Genomic DNA, 21,730 nt, shown 5'->3' with positions numbered 1-21,730 from the left:
AATTTTGGTGGTCCCCTCCATCCTGTTGACTTCAGTGACAATTAAACACGTGTTTAAGCACTTCCCTAGAAAGGCAGGCTTTTCTGTGCCAGTCTGTCTGCCCAGCTACTTGAAGCTCTGCAGTGAAGAAAGTGGGTTTCTGTTAAGTGCTTGGATCAGCCCTACCATATCCTTTTTTGTGTTTTAATGGGAAAATCCTAATGCGCTTCCATTTTAAAAATAAATGCAAGCTGTCTTAAAGTCAAGCTGTGCTCCATGTCGCGGTTATGCCATCGTGTAGGAGGTTTCCATTAGTGCCTGTGGAGGGGACGCATGCACAAATGCCGGGGAGAACGCAGAAGAACCCCCACCCTCCCCCTTGAGCTTTCTGGCCAGCTTTCTTCTAAACCTGTGTGGCAAGAGTACTGAGAGGAATACATCGTGTGGCTTGCGGCCCTTTGAAGTGGCTGGGTTCAGTACTGACGGGATGGCTTCCCTTATCTCCACTCCTACAAAGAGGAGTGGGAAATGTGCCTGTGATGTGGGACTCTTACATTTCAAGCCTTGATCAGGTTGACAGCTTTTTCCTTCCTCCCCCCCCCACAGTGGTTAATCGACAAAGATAGTTGAAAGCAGGGAAATGCTCTGCCCGCTTTTTATGGGTAAATGAAGCGGGAGGGTAACAGCTGTGTTTGGGTACTGCTGCCGATCTGCTGCTCTGGGGTGATCAGATGGGTGGGAAGTTTATAGTCAGGCTGTCCCTTCCTCTGTCATTACATCCATGCAGAGGGTTTGGCAAAGGCTGGCGTTTGTCTTGCATCCAGTCCGTACCCAGAATGAGTAACGAGTACATACGTCGGTGCACAATCACTCTAGCAGACTCCAGTGTGTGTCCCCAAAATGCACTTGTAAGCGGGGCCTTTACTTTGCAAAGCAACTAACTTGAAAACTGCAAATTTCATTTCTTTCTTCTGAGGCGAGTGTGCCCCAGATGAGGCTTTGATCTGGGAAGCTCAGCTGAGTCTGACCTGGTCTGTGCAAGGATCCCAGAAACCAGCTGGCTGTGATTTGCAAGTCAGATGGCTGCTGCTGTATGGGAATGGCTTCCTTGATCTAGAGCTCAGTTCTTACAAGAGTGACTCGTTTTGTGTAAATTGAGCTTTGCTAGGAAATTGTTATATGGCCAAACTAAACCCAGTAAAAAAAAGGAAATTAGATTTTGAGACAATTCAGGTTTGAATGCCAGCAGTTCCTGGCTCCCTGCTTCCCAGAACTTTAAAATATTACCTACCCTTTGGAAAATGAGCACTTTAAAGAAAGCTGAGTGGCACATATCAAGCAAGTAACAGCCCTTGAAAAATTAGGCTGTGCCTTTTTATCCAAGATGGGAGACAAAATTGCTACAAATGGTGATACAGAAGTGTACCGTGACAATACCGAAGGTGGATGAATACTATTCACCAAGCAAGACACTGCTTTGGCTCAGCAAGCGGGGGCACTGGTCAGTTGGTTGCATGCAGTCGTGTTTTCAGGAATTACTGCCCCAAAAGCTGTGAGTTATTACAGCTCATTAGCCTTGAGCTTCTGCTCTGTTTACAGCTTGGGAATTAATGGGTTAGTGACATGTCTCAACATGGGAGAGGAGCAAGAGGAAGATGGGAAGAGGCAGTTATTTCTAGATGAAGACTGTAATTTTGAGCTAAAGGGGCCTTTGCAATTAACTTTCTTGCCTGTCCCAGATGCTAGCCTCATTCTAGACCATGGTCCCCCAACTTCTAAACCAGGGATGTAATTGTGGCCTTTGAAAGCATTTTGTGCCATAGCAAAAACAGGAATAATAACTGTGCATGCTAATGTTAATGTTTTGTTGCCTTTTTTTTTTTTTTTCTACCCCCTGCACAGGGACGCTCCAGAGGGATCGGATTTTTAAGAACCTCACTCGGAAACGCCAGCGGGCAATGCGAAGGAGAGTGCATCAGGTGAACGGGCACAAATTTATGGCTACCTACCTGCGACAGCCAACATACTGCTCGCACTGCAGGGAGTTCATCTGGTAAGAACATCTCAAACGTGGTGGTGTGGAGCTTCCCATCCCTTCGTATTTTGGGGACTGGCATGCTACCCCTGATCCTGAATCAGTCACCCAGCACTTCACCAAGGGCCACCGATGCGATTCCCCTTAACCATTAGGTTTAGCAAGGCACATTTATGCAGCAAACTGGAGTCTACTGCAGAGAGGCCAGAGGTGATGTGTATCTTGGATGCTGGAAACAAACTGGGATGGTGTGGGGATGAGGCAATGTCCCTCACTTCTAAGCATAGATGTTATATCAAGGGGGGAAAAAGTAACCCAGGTACTCTGAAGAAAGGCCCCAGATCCTAACTTGAGTGGAGCTTTCAGATTACGCTGAGAAAAAAAAGTTGCTTGAAAGACTAGAAAAAATGCCTGTGAACAGAAAAGCCATCAGAGGTGTGAGGTGTGGGGTGATACATGTGGGGGAGTAGGCAGAGGAGGGAGAAAAACTTCGATATGTCTCAAAAGAGCCTGGAGTGGGAGAGATAATAACAGGGTGTGGGCTGCTGGGATCAGTCTCATAATGTGGTGTGTGTTGTAATAAAGTGAGGTATTTCAGAAACTAGAGTGGGGGGGAATAACATGCATGTTGACAGCCTGCCCTGTAAGCTGCGGCCCTTTGTTATGCTCCCACAGCCCTGTGCTGAATTCCACCATTATTGCTGGGCAGTTTTGCCCCGGGGGTCTGGTCGTTTGGGATCCTCTTGCATTTTGGTGCTGTCTTCTGTAAATGATCTGTGAGAAGACTGGCTTTCTGATGTTAAATTATATTAATATTTTGTTTTGAACAGGGGCGTGTTTGGGAAGCAGGGATACCAGTGCCAAGGTAAGGTGCTCTGCTCCTGCATGGTGCGTGTGTGTAGGATGTGCTGTTTCGGGAGCACTTTCCCGTGCTGCTGGGACATCCTGGGTTACAAGCTTCTCTGAAGTCACTGCTCCTCTTCCTCCACAGCCAGCCAAAACTGTGCATTTGAGCAGCTGTCAGGCTGATGGCTTGCATGCATGCAGAAAGCAAGCACCTACATTCATGCAAACAACTAGGGGTCTAGTTGCTGTGTTTCATCCTGTGCAGATCCACTGAGTTGCTGAGTATGTGCAACACCCAGCTAGGCTTGAGACTTCCACGGTCCTTTCAAGACAGTATTCGGCTGGTATTGGGACACAAAATACCCTACTAGAATGGCCACCCTCTTCCTTTCTCTCCCTATGAAGTTCATAAAGTGAAATTAGGGATGTGACTTCAAAGAGCAGCCTTGTGGGCTGGTGCGGCACTTTTGTCTGAATGCATGTTTTGGCTGAATGGCTGTATAGATGTATGTGGTGCTTGTTTGCACTTAATTATTGTTCTGCCTTTCCCTTTTTCTGTGGTAAGATGACAGAATTACTTGCTTCACAGGTGCGTGGTCATTCAGAATAGCCTTCTAACAGCCTCTTTCTTGTGCAATATTATAGGGCACTAGTGTCCTCATATGAAAGGAAGCTGCATGTAAACAAAAAAGGATATCCTACATAAAATTTCTGAGTGAAAGTGAATGCTATTGATAGCCCTTCATGAGTGCAAGCTTAAGTCAGCAACAAACAGAGTAGCGTGGGACCCTGCAACTTGCAGTTTCCAATACAAAAATCTCCTTACGTAGACAGTAGCTACGGCCCTTAACTGATGTCTACAGTGCATGCTGGCTTATGGAGCGGAGGAATCCAAGTTCATTCCAGCCAAGCCAGCTTCAGATCTGGAGGGAGCCCAACTCTGCTTTAGGGCTGATTAGCCCTCTTGATGGGGGCTAGCTGATTAGCCTAGACACAGTACCATTCTGCTGCAGTTATCCAGCCTCCCAGACCCAAGCATTGCACTGAGCCTCAATGGACTCACTTGGATAGCCAGCGTAAGAAGCACTATGCCACTGAGATGTAGGGATGGCTTTGGGTATCTCAGACCTGTGTTCTCTAATGTTGTTTGTGTATGTTGTGTGAAATACTCTCCAATGGATAATTATTTCAACAGCTTTTTTTTTTTTTTAGTTCATTTGAGAAGACACACTGTTGTTTCTGTGTGTATCGCCCATATTTTCTATAGGCAACTGTTTTTTAGGTTGTATGAATGACCTGGTGCAGAATTTCTGTTGCAATGGGTTGGAGATGCATCTCCAGATCTGTTATGAGATTTTTGGAAATTCCAAGTCACCAATTATTTTTCACATCTTTACTGTGTCCCGATGATACAGCTGAGCCTTAAAGAACCCAGCTGGTGGGTTGATGTGTTCTGAGTCTTTCAAGAGCTCTTTTCAGTATACCTCTTTTATTTCCTAGTATGCACCTGTGTTGTACACAAGCGCTGCCATCATCTAATTGTTACAGCTTGCACGTGCCAAAACAATACTAACAAGACTGATCTCAAGGTAAAGTCACGTTGGTTATTTTGGGTCATCATAATTTGTGAAACTTCAGGGTTGACTGGGTTGCTGGGGGTTGTCCTGTAACAGAATTTACTGTGTTATCTTTATTCATGGATTTAAAAGTGAGAAAGAGTGATAGGGACATGTATAAAGGCCATGCAATATCATCTGGTTGTTCTTCTGTTAATGCCAGTAACTGGTGGGACTAACACACAGGTTAGGAAGACAGGGTGTCTTCATTGGAAGAGACATCAAGAAACAGCAAATGCACTGTTTTCCATGGTAATTTTCTTGCATGATTAACTGTGTTGTCATCAAAATTTGGTGCCTTGTTCTTAATGTGGATTTCTTTGGCTTTAAAATCCAACCACTGGTCTTTGTTATGCCTCTTTTTTTTTTTCTGGTAACTTAAAGTGCCCATTTAGTCATTGCTCCACACCTTTACTCGATGAAATTATTTATGTTGTAATAAAGAACCCTTGCATAACTTGTGTTTCTGAAGGTTTTCCTTCTTGCTAGTTTAGGGTATATTTGACGGGAGTAGCATCCCCACCTAAAACTGCCCTGCGCCTTGCATGTCTCATTTCTATAACTGGAAATTGTTTAATAACTGTGCAAGGAAAATTAAATTGAAATATTTTTAATTGGGAGGTAGCTCTGTATGGTGTGCCATGCAGAAACTTTATTTCCCGTGCAGATAAGCAATTGCCTTTGCTCATTATTTTCTTGCCTCTGAACTGCTGAGCTAGACTTCTTAAAATGACCCCTTGCCAAACCAGATGAAAATAAGTTAAAATGCTTAAGGCTAAAGTGCAAGTTACGTGGTGAATCTCCTCACCCCTCTCTTAGGATTGTTAAGGGTTTATAACACCTCTAAGTTACTTTAAAAGAAGACAAAGGTGAGGAGGCACCGCTCACTGCAAACTCATTGTTTCAGTCATACCTCTGACTTTTCTTTGTGAAGTGGTGGATTCCCCTCTCAGTCTTCTAGGATCTTCGCATCGAGACACAAGATGGAAAGTAATGAAGAGGGTCAATGGGGATGGGTTTCTTCAGCTGATATGACGTTTTGTAAGGTGTCTTTGAGATCTGAATGATTCACAGTTGGAAAAGAAAAAGGTTGAAAAGAGGATGAGAGCAAGCGATAAAGCAAAATCTGGGCCTGAAATGAAAGACTGTTAATAACAAGCAGGGCGAGAATAGGAATGAGAATTTTAGGAGGAGCTGGGAAAACTATGCTGTATTACATTTAATAAAATCAACAGTTTGACCTAAAGTTACATGTTTGCACATAGTATGCAAGTTAATAATTTGAAAATTGCTTAGTTACAAAATGCTGTAGCTAACATAATTTATATGTGGCACTTCAGTGCGATAGATTTGTGATGAGGTAGTCCACGCTTCTAATTCTAACTTTAAGAATTTAAAGTTGGCTAGGCAGCCCTTTTTAAAATCTGCTTTGTCAGGTAGTGCAGCCTGCCCAGCAAGGAAACCAGAGCAGGCTCGCAGCAGGTGAGGTTGGTCACTCAGTGTTCACTTGCAGTGAGCCTCAGTGAGGTGATGGATTGCGGTATTTTTTGAGTTGGAATGATTTTCAAAGTTTTGCACCTAAATGCCTGTGTGTAAATGAATGTCAGCTTATATATATATGTACTTGAATTTTAAATCTGTGCCTTTCTTTTGGTGCTTCAGGTGACTGAACAGAGGTTTGGAATCAACATTCCTCATAAGTTCAGCGTCCACAACTACAAGGTCCCGACTTTCTGTGACCATTGCGGTTCCTTGCTTTGGGGAATCATGCGACAGGGCCTACAGTGTAAAAGTGAGCAGCTTCTTACTGTAGCCTTTTCACAAAATACATATATTTTTTGACTGTTGATGTACTGTGTGGGCTTGATTTGTGCAACCTTCAAGAGAAAGCAGAGCAATGAATATTCATCTTTGCAAGAGTTAAAACCCCACTGATTTACTTTTTAATCTCTGGCTTCCAGAAGGACTCTACTTTGCACTCTAAGCACAGCTTTGTTTAACTTGCATTATTGAAAATATTCTTGGGTATCACTGCTCCCTGCATTCATTTCTCCCTTTACCTGAAGGTTTTTCCTCAGCTAAGGAGGTAAGGCAACAAACAAGGCATCTGAGGGGAAAATAAGGTCATTGCTTTAGGTTGACTAGCCTGTCTGTCATGCTGATAATTGATGACAAAGCATGTCCTGGTGCTACGTTTTTGTTTCAGTGATACAGACTGTAAAATCTAACAGTCTCCCTTTGCCTTCATCTCCCACAAGAGGGGGTGTGTGTGTCCATGAATGAGAGCAAGAAAGATTTTAGTTTCCCACTGAACAATATGTCTTTAAAATTAGATACCTGCAAATGCAGGGGAAGTTTGTCGCAAATTCTATGGCATTATAAACCCTAATTTTACCTGCAGGCATAGCTGCAATGGTATTTATATACCTGACAAACATGTGCTTATGAATAGCTTCAGGCAATGTGGCATCCTACTTGGACAGTTTGGGGTATATTCCTGATTTTCAGGAGTTTATTCTCTTATGAGAGTCCTAATCTTGTTTCTGCTGAGATCAGTGGCAAAAATCCCTTTACTTTAAAGACACAGTAGATCCAGATGGGTATATTTCCTGAAACAGAACTGCTAAATTATTTCTCAGCAGTAAACCCCTCCGAGTTATTTTAATTGTTCCTTTGTTTTTACTTTCCATCCCTACCATCGCCCCGTCAGTCTGTAAGATGAACGTCCACATCCGATGCCAAGCAAATGTTGCACCGAACTGTGGGGTGAACGCAGCAGAGCTTGCTAAAACCTTGGCATGCATGGGTCTGCAACCAGGAAGCATTTCCCCAAATTCGGTGAGTCTTTTTCTCTTTCTCCTCCCCTCCCATTTAAAACATTTACAACCGAGTCTTTATACGGGTGCAGGAGAAATCGGAGCCTTCAGTTATGACAGATGGCGTTAGGTGGTTGACTGCATGAGTAGGTTGTTACTGTCTGTGGCTTGTGGCAAAGACTTCACCTGGGTAATGGATGTCTTATATCCAGCTTTTAACCTAGTGGAGGCTTTCATCTATAGGTGTTGCTTTGTTGTATGCTTATGTTTCACAGTGGTGTGACTCCATTCACACTTTTATCTGTTTGGCATGAGTGAGAGGAGAATAAGACCCCTAATTAGTGATCAATGTAATATAATTCATGCCATACTTTTTTTTTTACTTTTACCACAAGCACAAATGCTCTGACTGCATACGTAGCTTGCGATAGTGCAAAAGAAGAGCTCAGCAGGAGGCCTAAGTTCTCTTTCCAGCTTTGTCACTGTTCTTCTGAGTGAGTCTGGGAAAACCATTTTGCTCTTCTCTACAGTTTCCCTGGGTACAATCTGTGGTCCCTGTCAACACAATGTCACCTCTGGTCTTTGCTGTCTGAGAGAGGGTCCCAGTGAGATTGTTTCCAGGGTTGGGACATATCTGTACAATTTCTGCTTGTCAGTACTTAAGGCATCCTAAAAACCCAGCTGTTGTATATCTGAATCTATTCAGAGAGTTTAAAACACACTGTAAGAGCTTAAGTGAAAATGCCCTTACATGGTAATGGAAATCAGAGCTGCCATTTGATAACAAGTCAGTTTTTGTCATGTTTCCTTTGCGAGGAGTTTTGAAAAGTGAGTTTGCTTGAGACCACAATAACCCATAATAAAATACTGGTCTATTTATTTTTATTTGACCAAAAAGAAAATATTAAACCCCAAAACATAGTTGCCAGACATGGTAAATCTTGTCATACAGTTAGCCAGCTACATCGGTCAACCACATCACGCTGTATCAGCCTAGCATGCTCATTAGGCTCTGCTGCCCCTTTTGATTTCATTTGGTTCGTAGCAGACTGTCTTATATCTTCACTCTTCATGCTGTAGCAGTTCAAGGGGAAAGTTACCCTGGGAGTTACAGGGAAACACAAGTCTCACACTCCCTTCTCATTTCTGTAAAAATCAGTGCTTGTTAGCATTTGTTCTTTGCATAATCTGCATATCAAAAGAAGGTGAAACCAGGAAAATAAAAATCTGTGCTTGGTGTTTAACAATCTCTTCTCATTATTTGTGAGCTAAAGGCTGTAGGTAACTGTTGAGACTGTGCTGTAAGCTTAAATCTCTTGGGAGTTTTGCTGGGTGCTGTCCCGAATGCTTGTAGTTCTTTCCCCATGGCTGGGGTTGCCACTTCTGTGGCAGTGAGACAAGTCTTCCGAGCAGGAAGAATTTTGCTTTGCACCAAAGTAGTCACAAGGTGGAGCTCAAGAAGTCCGTGTGACTTTGTTCAGGCTAATAAACTGAGTAAAAGTACACGTGGCTTACCTGCATACTCATACCTGCAGAGCTGTGAACAGAGGGCACTGGAGGTTGACTTGATCTTCATATACTGCAAAAATAGGAGCTCTAGAAATGTGTAATATTCCTATGTTCAGGAATACAATTCCTGAAAATGCAGACACCTCGCTGCTGGCGTGGGAATGAACAGCCTTCCATTGAAATTACAGCAGCGGAGGAAGGCAGCAGCCCAGCTGTGGAAAAGAAAAATATTTTGAAGTTTAGGTCCCACTGAACTGGGCTTTCAGTAAGAGGCTTAAAATCAGATAGAAAACTAAGAGATTCAGATGAAATCTGCTTGGGTTCTAGATCTCTCCAGGACTTTGCATACTGCAGAAATTATGCAGTCCTCCTCGCTCTGATGTTAGATAGGAGACTTGGATTTCCACACTCATTGTCTTATTTTTTTGGGGAGTGAGGATGGAGAGAGTCAGACTTGCCTCTTGGATCTACTGGGCAGTGGGTTTACAATTTAAAATGCCCAGGTTGGGAACTGGTGTTGACGTCTCAGCACAGCTCCATGCGGTGCCAAGGTTGGCCGGTCACACGTAGGAGCTGCGCGGGGTGGCGGTACCAACATGCCTTCTGTTCCAGTGGCCATACAGTGCATCTGAACCAGGTCCTAAATGCCCAGGTTGGTAGATTGACTACCTGTGAGTACCTCTAAGGCAAAAGTACAATTTCTATGCAGACTGATACTTACTTATTTTCTTCCACAGAAACTGGTTTCAAGATCTACTTTGAGACATCAGGGAAAAGGCAGCCTGAAAGATGGCAACAACGTTAGTGAAAGTTCAGCGAGCAAACTTGGGATCAAAGACTTAACCTTCCTTCGTGTATTGGGAAAGGGCAGTTTTGGAAAGGTGAGAGTTATTCATGGATGTTCTGGGGAAACCCACATTCCTTATTTAAGAAACTCCAAGATAGATGAAGTTATTTCACAGTGTGGCACACAGGCTGTCCAGTGGAGTATGCTTTGTGCAACAAAGTTGTTTACAGAGAGCAGGGAGAAAAGGGAAAAGAAAGCAAGCTGACAGCAAAGTGAATATCACAAAAAAGAAAAAAGTTAGCAACTAAAGGAACAGCTGCATGCCAGGGCCCATACCTGAAATTGCAAGTGGGTGCATTAGCACTCGTTTGGGCAGCATTTCTTGGAGCATGTAAAGACTTTCCCTTTAAAGGAAACAAGGCAGTGGTTTCAAACGCAGTGAGGTGGGGGTTTCATTTCTCTGCTTTGCCACAAAGCCAATATGAAACAGTGAATTTGAAGTTGATAACTGAGGAGGAAAGTGGGATGGATGGCACTGCTCAGGGGGTTTGCCCTGGCACAGTGGATGAACTCTGACCAGCTAGCCCCGTGCCAGACATTGGAGCAATGTGTGTGGGTATTTCTGTCTGGAGAAGCCTGCTACAGACAGTAGCATATGTGTCATCGATTGTACACTGATGCCCATACCAACAAGCTGACTCGCTCGCATCCACAAGCCTGGTCATGAGATAACTGACCTTTCTAGCGTGAGAAGGTGTGAGAGGCTCTGTGTTGCTCATAGAGACTGAGGGCTCAGCCCTTGCGATTCACCCTCCCCTTTGGTTTAGGTGATGCTTGCCAAGATGAAAGAGAGTGGGCAGCTCTATGCAGTGAAGGTGTTGAAGAAGGACGTCATTCTCCAAGATGACGATGTCGAATGCACCATGACTGAGAAACGCATCCTTTCCTTAGCAAGGAACCACCCATTCCTCACCAAGCTCTACTGTTGCTTCCAGACTCCTGTAAGTATAGCCTGGGCAGTGAACAGCCTTCCTCCTGATACTGGCTGGCATGTTCAGGACAGAGGCTCTCTCCTGTGTATTTGCTCCCCGGCCTGTTATAAATATCCACCTTAGACCCAGGAGAAACTTCTCTGCTCAAGGGTGAATAGAGAACTCTGCTATACTCCACCTCTAACACCTGCCGGGCATTTGGCAAACAAAATCCTGGCTTGTTCTAGGCTCCCTAACAAAATGGTAATAACAGGGAAGCCTTTCTTTGTGTCTTCCCTGGAAACATGTCTGTGCCATTGAATGTTTCCAAATGCATATGCGCAAATGTCTACAGCCCTGCAGTGTCCTCCAGTTGCTGTGGGATCTCAGGTTCTGCTGTCTTGCTACCTGAATTTTAACAGGACTGTATTTGCATTGAATTATCTGCAAACTCAATGAATTGTACTTGGAAGCAGGGGTAGCCTCCTGTATCTACCAGCCTTTGTATACTGCTCGGAAGTGAATGAAAGATCTTTCTGGGATTACTGGAAAGGAGCTTACAGGCATGGGTGGACACTGAATCAGATCCATATACAGTTGGTATTTCTTCTCGTGTAGATAAGACAAATGATAGCATTGCTGTCACTTGTGGTATGTGTACCTCAGCGGAGGACTGCGTATGTGCTGCCTGTCCAGGTTAGAGCCTCCCCTGGTGTATGCGTGTGGGTAGGAGCTTATTGCTGCTGTGGGTGGTGGAAGGAGGAGTGGCTGTGATGGAGGCAGTGCCACAGTTGTGTCCCAGCAAGGTAAGTTTGGGAGTCCCTGAGCTAAGCTGTTATTAAGACCAAAGCATTTTCTGCAGTGTAGCTCTTCCAAGCTGCCTGGGCTTCTTTCCAGTTGCTTTTTGTCCGTTGCTAAATGGTAATAGAGCTTGTTTTCCTCTTAGAAGAGGCAGGAGAAACTTGCCCTTTTAATTGTGGCTTCACTCCTCCTACATAAACCCAAAATACTAAGAAAAAAAAAAAAAGGCAGACAAATGCATCCTGCCACCCACCCATTTCTCTTCTCACTGGGGTGATGCAACAGCCAGCTACGGAGTTTGAGTTGTGCTTGTTTAGGGTGGAGCCCTTGGGTAGGCTCAAGCAATAGAAATGAGGTGGTTTGTTGTTTTTTGGATTTTTATATATATATATATATATATATATATACACACAGCTTATGTGGTTCACAGAGCAGCTGTGCTGTATAGCAGAAACAAAACTTAAAGCTCACTGTTGTCACTAGTAACCAAGGAAACTCCTCTTTTATTTGTCTTCATAATATGAAGACGCAGGGCCCAAATTTTAATGGCTTTCCTGAAGTTCTCATGCAAAATATCAGAAATGTCCAGTATTGATGCATGCTGTTTGAGGTCAGGTGCAGGATAGCCGTGTTTTTTGCCACTCGTTGCTATGCTCTTTGCTGTGGCTTTGCCTACTGAATTGCAATGTACATGTGAAAATGCCACATGTGCTCCTGGGCTGTGTAGAGTATTTCCGATGAACTTAGGGAGGATTTAAGGTCACTGTGCTAGCACCATCCGTCATGTTCAAGAAATGAATGCAATCTGCTACGGGTGCAGACAAGGTCTTCTGGGCTGATGAAGTAATTGCAGTCTTTTGCAAAGGGGGAAAAAAGGGAAGAACTCAGCCTGTTTAGACTAGCAAATTGAAAGCAAAAAGAGGATCTGATTGATGTCTGCAGATGTCGAACACTGAGGAGGGAAACAAAGCTGTCAAGATGCTGGCTAAGATTAAATGAGTCTAGACTGGCCATGGATACAGTTAGACTGGAAATGAAAAGGAGGTTGCAAAACAGTAGAGCAGCCTGGAACAGGAATTTCTGGACCAGCTTGTTGTCAGAGGAGCGGAGGGAAGAACCCCTCAGCCCTTGCGGCCCTGAACACAGCGCTGGTCAGTCTCTAAAAGGGTGCCAAGGGAGTGATGCTTGTCATAGCAGGACCCTGCTATTTCCAGTCTTTCCCAGGTTCCTCTTTTACTTGAATCCCACTTTACTTCATTATCTTGATTCTCAGTAACAGAAAACTACTTCCTGCCAATAATAAACAAAACCAAGAAGGGAAGCGTTTACAAAAGAAAAAGTAGACTTCAGACTGATGTGGTTCATTGTGCCTTTTGCCCGTGTTCTGCACTTGGTGACACCCACTTCAATCCAGAATAACCAGATTTAAATTGCTTATAAAAACATAATTAAATCCCTTTGCTATAGTAGAGAAGTGATTGCAACAGCAGGATATTCATTGGACAGAGTCCTTGCAGGAGGTCTTAACCAGGCTGATACAGTTTCTGCTCATTCTTTACATGCTATTGGGTTATCTCCTCCATTGACATGAACTTGGCAGAAAAGAATATATATATATATATAAAAAAATAAAAGAGTAACCACTTATTCAAAATGTCAGCCTGCAGCCATATTTAAAAATGTTACTTATGTTTGGAGTTGGGGACAGGGTTACACAAAACAATACCTAGTTTCACTTGCCATTACATGGAAACCACATCATAATATCACACTTACAGTCCAAACTCTGAAAATGTGGTATTAACAGTTTGTGTTATAAAAAAAAAAAAAAAAAAAGCATCACTCCAGTCTGCTATGGAGATCCTGGGTAAATAATGACCTGCTGGGCCTGCCTTTAAGGAATTTTTCAACAACTAGCCATTTTGAGGCTTCTTACCATTTGTCAAAGCAAAGTCAGAGCCTGATCCCATAAGATGCATCAAGACAGGCAGGGACTAACTGGCAGGGTAGTAGCCCAGCTGGAAGGTACCTGGGGCTTATGGTTGGTGCCAAGTTCAGTATGAGCCAGCAGTGCACATAAGTTAAATTACGTACTGGGCTGCTTCAGGAGCTGAGAGGGGAAGTCATTATCCCCTCTGCTTGGCACTGGTGAGGCTGTACCTAGAATAGGAGTGTCCAGGTATGGCCCTCCCTTCCCAGTTCAAGAGGAAGTTGTGGAAACTGGAAAGGAAGGACCTTGGAAGCCCCTGAAATGCTGTAGCAGTTTGAGGACAGAGAGCTCAAAGGGTTGAGGGTTTGGCTGGACCTAGAGCCATCTGAATTCTGACCCTTGTATAATACTCCACCCGAACGAGCAAACTCTTCCCATGTCTTAAGCAGCCCAGGGGTAACTTAAACAGCCTGGGGCATGTCTGTGCTGCACAGTGCGATGTCGTGTAGTACCAGTAATCTAGCATTAGCTGAGCTGCCATGAGTACCAGAAACAGCAATGCATTACCTGAGTTCATCTATATCGCTGCTGCTTTTGCTCGCTGTTTTAGGGCTAGCTGAGGTTTTTCTGTGCTTCCATTAGCTGCTGATGGTTTTCAGAAAGTTTTTCTGTTCTCTTGTGCTGCCCCTCCGCTCAGCGTGGTCCTAATATAGTCTCAGCTGCAGCATAAGTGATACCCACTAGCAAGGGCTGCGTTATTTGCCCAGGGTGGGCTGGGGCTGCCTGTCCTCCAAACAGCCTCCTTGCTCCATCGCAGAGAAACAGTGCAGCCACTAGGTGGTAGGAGCTGCAAGGCTTGTCTCTGCCTGGTATAGGTGACAGTTTTCAGGGCCTAAAGAGGAAATATTAGCTCCACAGCAGGCTGGCAGAGGCTGGACGTGGCCCTCAGCGTGCCCGGCACTGGGCTGGGCAGTTTTGGACTTGCACCTCCAGATTCCTTTCGTGTGAAAGGCAAGGAAGGAGTCCTGCTGCTCCCTTCATGGGGCTGGGGGGGGGAGCAGTTTAAATCCTGCTCCAGTTGCATCTGTGTGAGGTCTTCCTTGCTCACTACATCTCTGTTTTTTAAATTTTTATTTATTTCTTTTTTTAAAATTGAAAGCCTCACCTTGGGATCTTTCCATCTTGCCTAAGCCATTTACCTCTGCTTTTTCTAGGGCCTTAGAATCATCCTTTAGTGTCAGAGAGGATTATGCTCCTGCTTCAGTAATTTGTGAGTTGCTGACAGGTGCTGGGGCTGACCCGTGGATAATTGTGGATCCTGCGTTAGGGGTCACAAGCACCAAAAAATGCTCGTTTCCGTTTACCTGACACTGGTGTCATCCAACAGCTCAACAATACTGTCCTAGAACAGGTGAAAGAGGCTAGATGTATAAATAGCTAAGTCAGTAACTTAATCCTGGGGAATGTGGATCCTGGAATGTTTTAATTAAAATGAGTTTGCAGTAAGTAGGTCCTGTACTCTTTGGAGTTTAGGAACCATCCTTCCTGCACAGGTGGTTTGCTTTTAAATCCTTTTGTCTCCACTCGTATGCATGAGAATGAAAAGGGCTGGGGGGGATCAGCTTCCCATGCAAATAGTGTCAAATAGCTTCTGGGGTTTATGTTTATTGCCCTTATCCCTTTTCTCATGACTGCAGGGTGCTTCCAGGGGACTGTCACCCCAGGCGATGCTGTTTCCAGCACTGTCCCTACTAGCTTGATCGTTATATGGATTTGCTTTCCGTGTGGCTCTGCTGAGGGTTGCTGAGGCACAGAGCCTGCCTCTGTCATTCCAAAAATAGTGAGACACGAGAACTTGGCAGAAGGATGTGATTTTCTATAACGAGCGTCCTTCTGAGATAATAGCTAGCAGGGGTGCTATTGAAGACAGTAAAGACTGGCTCAGGGACTCCAGGGCAGCATAATCATTGAACTGGTCCCATTTTATGAGGGCAGCCTGCTGTCCGGCACGCAGCTTTCTGCTCCCTTTACAAGCTGTGGGCTGATGTCACGCTCGTGACATGGAAGGGGAAGGTTTCTCCATGTCTTTGCTGGCTCTTGGGGCACTCAAGCAGTTCTCCCAGGGTCAGTGTGGGCATCATATCATGGATCACCCAGGTGTTTAGAGAGATGAGCCTGTATTTCACCTCCTAGAAGTGTTAGAGCTAACCTGGAGCCTTTGCTGGGGGCATAATTTTCAAGCGAGGGCCCACCAGCCAAAGTGGTGGGACTGAGCAGTTGGCAGCTGGCTGGCTGCTCACCCACCCGTTGGCCCCCAGATGCCACAAGAGAGGTCTAGGTGCCCTTGTATGTCCAGGGGAGTCCCTCAGTCATGGTCCCTCCAGGGCATCTCCAGCGTCCGCCTGGTTGTCCACCAGCCACTCCACTGTCACCAGATGGGTAGAGCACAGGGCAGCCCCGGGACAGAGCCTGGCACGGTGGAGGTGAGGAAGGCTGGAAAGGCTGCGGCAACCTTCCCGGGGCTCTGGTTAGATGAACGAGCGTCCTGACACAGGCCTTGGAGGGTGCTGGTGGGCGGTAAGGAAGCGGTGAGGCCTCTTTGATGTTCTCTTTGAAAGGCGCTGAGAGGGAGCCCTTTGGGAGCAGAGAGGACAGCTTTGATCATCTCCCAGGCTCTAAACCCCCAGCCTTCCCTCTCTGGCATGTCGGGGAGGCGTGATTCCATATGTGCATATACCCGACAGCCAAATGCGCTTCTTGGATGCTTTTCTGCAAGCGTTGAGACTTTTTCCCCTGTTCTTGAGCATGGAGGCCGTTGCTAGCCCCAAGCCGCTGTGCTGGAAGACCAGCACACGCTTCAGCATTGTTGCTGCCAGTCAAAATCAAGTGAAGATGTCGATGGGGACATCCTGCTTCTGGGCCTGGCATCTTCCAAAAAGCTTGGTACAGTTTAGCATGCCTTCTGGCCATAAACGCAGCGCTTGCTACAGGAGTCCTTCTGAAGCTGGGCTCGAAGGAGCTCGAGTTGTGCTTTACCCAGGACCCTGGGGCAGTGAGTTTAGGTTTTTGGGGGGCTGCTGGACAGGGAGCTACAGGGGAATTTCCTCTCTGCACCTTTGCTCTCCGGTGCGGCTTCTGCAGGGGTTTATGCTGCGATGCCCTCACGTTGGCTTTGCGACCACAGGAGGGGCAGTCGCTTTCTGCCTTTCTCTGGCTCCTGTCCTGTCTAGTGCCGAATAAAGGCAGACTGGTCAAAAGTCTCTTTCTGTGGTTTTACAGTGTTCACATGCACCAAAACCCCATGACGTCTTTGCTGGCACACTGGCCCAAGTTGCCAGTAAACCAGATGTGTGAGGCTTCTAAAGCCCGGTCTGAAAGGCTCGGCTTTCTCTGAAGTGCACAGTAACACCTTGCAGTGGTCTCTTCGTTGCAGGAACACACGGGGTCAGGGGTTTGGTTTTGTTTTTTTTTTTGTAGGCAGAGTGGTTTTGCTTGCATGGAACAAGATCAGACTGGCATTTCTGATTTTATCTGTGAACTTTGCTGGGTGTCCACACTTAGGCTGCATACTGAGGTGATACGAGCTGAAGTGAAAACATGAACTGAAGGGTTAGCTGCCATCATCGTGTTGTAGCTCCCGAGTGTAACTTTCCCACCCCTGGCTGTTGAGGGACTTTGGATACTTGCATTTTTTATGAAGCTGAGAAAATGCCTGTCTCCGTCTGCAGTGGCTTATGGGAGAGATTGTAACTTAGACAAATTATCAAGCTTAGTGCAAGGGTAGCTGAAGGAGATGCTGTTGCTTATGGTTAGCCACAGTACATGAAACTAATTTTTTTCTTTGGACTTAAAATCGAGGAAGTCGTGGCATAAAAAGGGGTCAAAGTGGAACCAAGTCACAAGCAGCCTGAGCGAGCAGGTGCCAGTCAGTATTGAGGAGGAAGGGGGAAAAAAAAAAGGCAATCAAAGCTCAGAAAAGAGGTAACTAGCTGAGGTGTGACCCAGCGGTGCTTTAAGTTTCAGTCTCTTTGAATCTGAATTGCTTTCCAGGTAATGCTTAAGGTGAGGGGATGGATCCACAAAGCCCTCATTACAAGCTGTTTCCAAGTGGCCTCTGGGTGTTTTGACACTCTTAATTTTCCTGAAGACCTTTGGCTGAGCTTGTAGAGGTCTCTAGCCTTCCCCAGCACAGTCTGAGGCCAGCAAATACTGCAGAGCTCAGTATTTTCAAAAACAGGCCAGAGCTGTCTCAAGTTGGTCACTCCAGTCTGGAAACAGCAGTTCCAGTAGCATTTTTTCTGAACTGAGGGCTGTAAAAAGAGCATGATCTTTGCCAGAGCTACTCTCTTCTGAGACACCATGATACCAGCAGCCAGCTGAGGGGTGCAGATGTCCTATAAATCTTTGATTAATGGGTGATGTCTATAGCTTGATACATTCTAGTTCCTTATTCCTCAATTTATTCCCCTCTAAGTTCAGCCAGCCCTTTGATTTTTTGATCTTTCAGGTGGGAAGGAGTGTTTATGTAGTTTTCTATGCCATTTTAAAAGGTCTGGAGGGGAGGATTTAATTTTAATTCTTCTTTCAACTTGTTTTGTATTTTTTGGATATTTTGTTTTAATGGTGGCCAAACTGGCTTTTTTTTTTTTTTTTAATTGGGATTACACAGACATTTTTTGTACATGATTTAATTGGTTGACCTAGTACCTGAGATCTGAGATTTTTTATTTTTTTTCTTTTTTCCTCATTGGGGTTTTTGTTTTGTTTCTAATGGAACAGATACAAGTGAAAAAGTGATAAAAATAATCCTTTTGCATGTATGTTGAGTAAAAGTTTCTGGTCAAAGATGAGGTAATCATGTAATCCTGCTGTGAATTAGCGTGTCTTAAGGGGAGGGGATGAGGAGGAAGGATGCGCATATGGCTCACTCGCGTATCCCAAAGGATGCATTGTTTCAGAGAAATGATTGAATTTGTGTGTTATAAAAGCTGTCCAGCCTGTGAGCTTGAAATTTCAGCCACGCAGTTAAGAAAACAGGGGCAGAAGTTTGTAGGGTGTAGTTAGAGGCGTCATTTTCTTTTTTTTTTCTTCTTCTTTTTTTTTCTTTTTTTTCCGGGGCAGGTGGGAACCCACAACTCCCATCAGCTCACCCTGGCTTGCGGTTGTCGTTGTTCAGCTCTTCTGGAATGAGCTCAGCCTTAATACGGTGCCGCGCACACATGCGCACGGGAGGCAGCCTTTACCCCGAGGGACCCCGCAGAGTTTATTTATGCAAATTGCAAGAACCAATTTGCTATTCTCTAGGCGACGTTTATGTGCCTCTCTGCCGCGGCGTAGGAAAGGCTGTGTCGTGCCCACTATCAGCAGCGTCAGATAGCAGAGTGCGGTTGTAAGTGATAACTGGTGATAACTGCCCTGTTCCCGTAGTTGTGACAATGATGCCGGTGTCTTTTTGTTAAAAGAGCTAAAAATGAGCCTGGTATGGGGAAGTGACCTGTGCTTCTCAGAAGCCTGCTCAGCAGCTGCCCAGCTTAGAGGAGACACCGCATGCACCTTATCCTCTTCCTGAGTTTGCTTAATTTTCATGGCAGCTCCTTCTAGCTATAAAAAAAACCCCAAAACAAAACCCCAAGCCTGTAGAAGAAAGAAACCTTCCCTTTCTTAGCCTTTCAGGTGCCGCACACAGCGATCTCCCCTGTCTCGATAGCCCCAGGGCTGTGTGTGCCGCGCTCCCTTGCTGTGGCTTGATTTCTCCTAGGCAGAAGTGGTTCCTGAGGCTGGCACGTACTTCTGCAGTCGCCGAAGCAGAGAGGTAAAACGGCTAGCGGAGCACCAAAAATCGGCTAGCAGATGGCCGTAAAACCTGCTGCCTTTTCACCACCGCCTTGTTTGTCTGGGAGTCTTGGGCCACGGCGGCGAGCGGAGCGGCACGGCAGTCATCGCTGCGGCCGTGTTTAAGAAGCGTCAGTAATGCGTGCGTGTAATTCTAGCTGAGCAAGCGTGGTGCGGAGATGTTTCTTCTCCTCTGCTTGATGTAGTTACTCTGATTTGAAATCAGAGGAGCAAATCTTCACCTAGCACAAGTTCGTGTCTTGTTCCGTTGCAGTCAGGTGAGTGTGGCTTTGACACCGTCCAGAAATTTGGGGCTGAGCTCATTAGATCTGCTTCAGCTCTTGTGCACGTGTGCATGTGTGCAAAGGTTGATTCAGGGATTCCCTCTCGGTGAGCCTGTTCTCACGACGCCTGCGATCCTCTCTGGTTTTGAAACACTGCCATGTACAACTCCCCTGAACAGCCTGTCCTCCTGTAAACCTCTTAGCTGGGAGCAGCAGGCAGCTTGCAAGGATGCGGCGCTGCCTCGGCCGAAGGGCTGGGTATGGAGGGGGGGGCATTTTGGCCCAGAGTAGCGTCTGAGTGTGGTTTATGGTTGTGTTACTCCTATGCAGATAAATACTGAGAAACAAACCTGTTTATTATTCCTCCTCCGGGTCCTGCGCTTTGGCGTGACTTGACCCAGATACGGATGGCTACTCGCGCTGCTGGGGGAGTTGGACATGTGGCTTTCCGAAGCCTGGTACTGAGACGGCACGCTTTATTTGCATGCTCCCAGCAAGACCTGAGGCAGATTGCTTTGTGTGGGGGTTGTGGACCACGAAGGAAGAACAGGAACATCGGGAGCACTGAGGGAGCCTGCCAGCTCTTGTAATAATCTTGTAATAATTTGCTTGCAAGCTTTCTAAGCCCTGCTACTCTTTTTGGAAACAATAAACTTTTGCTGGGAAGCAATGACACAGCTGTCTCTGTATGGAGATAATTTTGAAAGCCTGCCTTCTGTTCTGCAAAGCATAAACTGCCAAAACACTGTTTTCTTGGGGAAACCCTTTGGCTTCAGTGAACTCAGATTGAGCCCAAAGCTGATTGTCTAAGGACTTGTGTGCATGAGTTATTTCCAGAAAGATGAAATGCAAACTTAGCACAATTCCTGAGCCAGACTGATTTGATTATTCCCCCCCCCCCCTCCAAATTGGACCATTGCTCGAAACAGCATTTAACCAGGTCTCCATATCCTCCAGATTCTTCCTCATATGGCAGCTGTCAGCTAAAGAGGAGGCTTGGGTGAAATTACTGCTGGGATGCGTGCTTGCTGGGGTGGCTCAGCCCCTTGTCCTGCAGAGGAATCAGTGTGGGCAGAAGCAGTGTCTAGAAGAGCTCTGCTGTGACAGGGACGTGCAGAGTTTGTCCAAGGCTATTCCTGGTGGCTCTGGAGGCTGGAGAGGCCCCGTTGCTGTTTTCCAGTGGGTGTCCTGAACCTCCACCAGTGACTCTGTTGGGAGAAGTCCCCTCTGGCCTCCACATTGCCCTTGGCACAGCAGCTCTAGTAGGGTGGCGGATCGGGGAGGCAGCTTTGCTATTATCTTCTTCCATGTCTGCACCTAGGAAAGGCTTGTCTTTCCCCATCTCCTCCCTCCATGCTGCCTGAACTGGGACAATGGGGCTGCCCTGTCCAATTTACTTAGTATGAAAGCCTGCGGTTGGAGATAAGGCTCTCACCCCAGCTGTCTTTAGAGGTCTTTGGTCTTGTGGGAGTAGTACATGGACATCAGCTATGACTCTTAACTACAAGGGGGTGGAAGTTAGCCATCACACTGGCCTTTTTTGGGCATGGGGAGGGAAAGGATGCTCTTGTAATAAAATCTGGATATATCCCCCGTCCATGGTAATGAAGAGGAAAGGTATATGAGGATTCAAAACAGCTTTCTTATAGAGCTGGTGAGGACAAAGGGCTAAAGTGGTGTTTGAGTTGGATTTCAGTGGGTGCTTGTGTTTGCAACAGGCAGTAACCAGTGTGTGGATTGTAACCGGTATTGTGGCTTTTGCAGTCAGGGACTCTCTTCAAGCCCCACCAACACCCCGCTAAGACAACAAACAAATAAAGCAGGTATATGTAATTGCTATCAAACGCTGTCCTTAGGACATAGTGTGTTCTTCCAACAGCCCCTGCCCTACTAATAGGTGAACAAATAGGGATGGGAAACTGAAATGTAAACAAAATAATAAAAAAAAAATCCCCAAAACCAAAACCCCAAACCAAACAGCTGTCTTGCACTAAAATTGGCAGAGCTAATCTCTAGATGTAGGCCAGCCTTGAAGTGAACCCACCTGATCCCACAGACGTCATTTGCTTCCTCCGAGTGTTTCTTTAATTTACAGTAACAATTGCTTGCAGCTTTATTCATCTCGATCCCAGTCCAGAAATGGTGCAATGTGACTTCCTCATGTGGCTGCCACTGCTGCGAAGGCTTTCGCATCACCGTTTCCTGTTGACTCAAATGCTCTTTCTTACTTTTGCTGACGTCAGAGATAGCAGATCAGGGAAGACTTCTGAACAATGCAAAATAGAACAACAGCAATGCGAGGATTTCAGCATTAAGCCCTATCA

General features: G+C 45.7%; 1 protein-coding gene across 2 annotated transcripts in view; it reads left to right on the top strand.

Annotated features, from left to right (window-relative positions):
* Positions 1–21,730, top strand: part of PRKCH (protein kinase C eta) — a 120,294-nt gene that overhangs the window by 47,760 nt on the left and 50,804 nt on the right. For both annotated transcript variants that reach the window (XM_049828647.1, XM_049828648.1), the window contains exons 3-9: positions 1,882–2,032; positions 2,845–2,879; positions 4,361–4,449; positions 6,139–6,268; positions 7,187–7,314; positions 9,539–9,682; positions 10,416–10,589. In XM_049828647.1, coding sequence (XP_049684604.1) covers positions 1,882–2,032; positions 2,845–2,879; positions 4,361–4,449; positions 6,139–6,268; positions 7,187–7,314; positions 9,539–9,682; positions 10,416–10,589 — 851 coding nt within the window. The remainder of the gene's footprint in view (positions 1–1,881; positions 2,033–2,844; positions 2,880–4,360; positions 4,450–6,138; positions 6,269–7,186; positions 7,315–9,538; positions 9,683–10,415; positions 10,590–21,730) is intronic.

The sequence above is a fragment of the Accipiter gentilis genome, chromosome 25 (genome assembly GCF_929443795.1).
Source record: "Accipiter gentilis chromosome 25, bAccGen1.1, whole genome shotgun sequence".
In the NCBI taxonomy this organism is placed as follows: Eukaryota; Metazoa; Chordata; class Aves; order Accipitriformes; family Accipitridae; genus Astur; species Astur gentilis.
The sequence above is the reverse complement of the archived record's forward strand: the minus strand, read 5'-3'. Positions and strand labels throughout refer to the sequence as shown.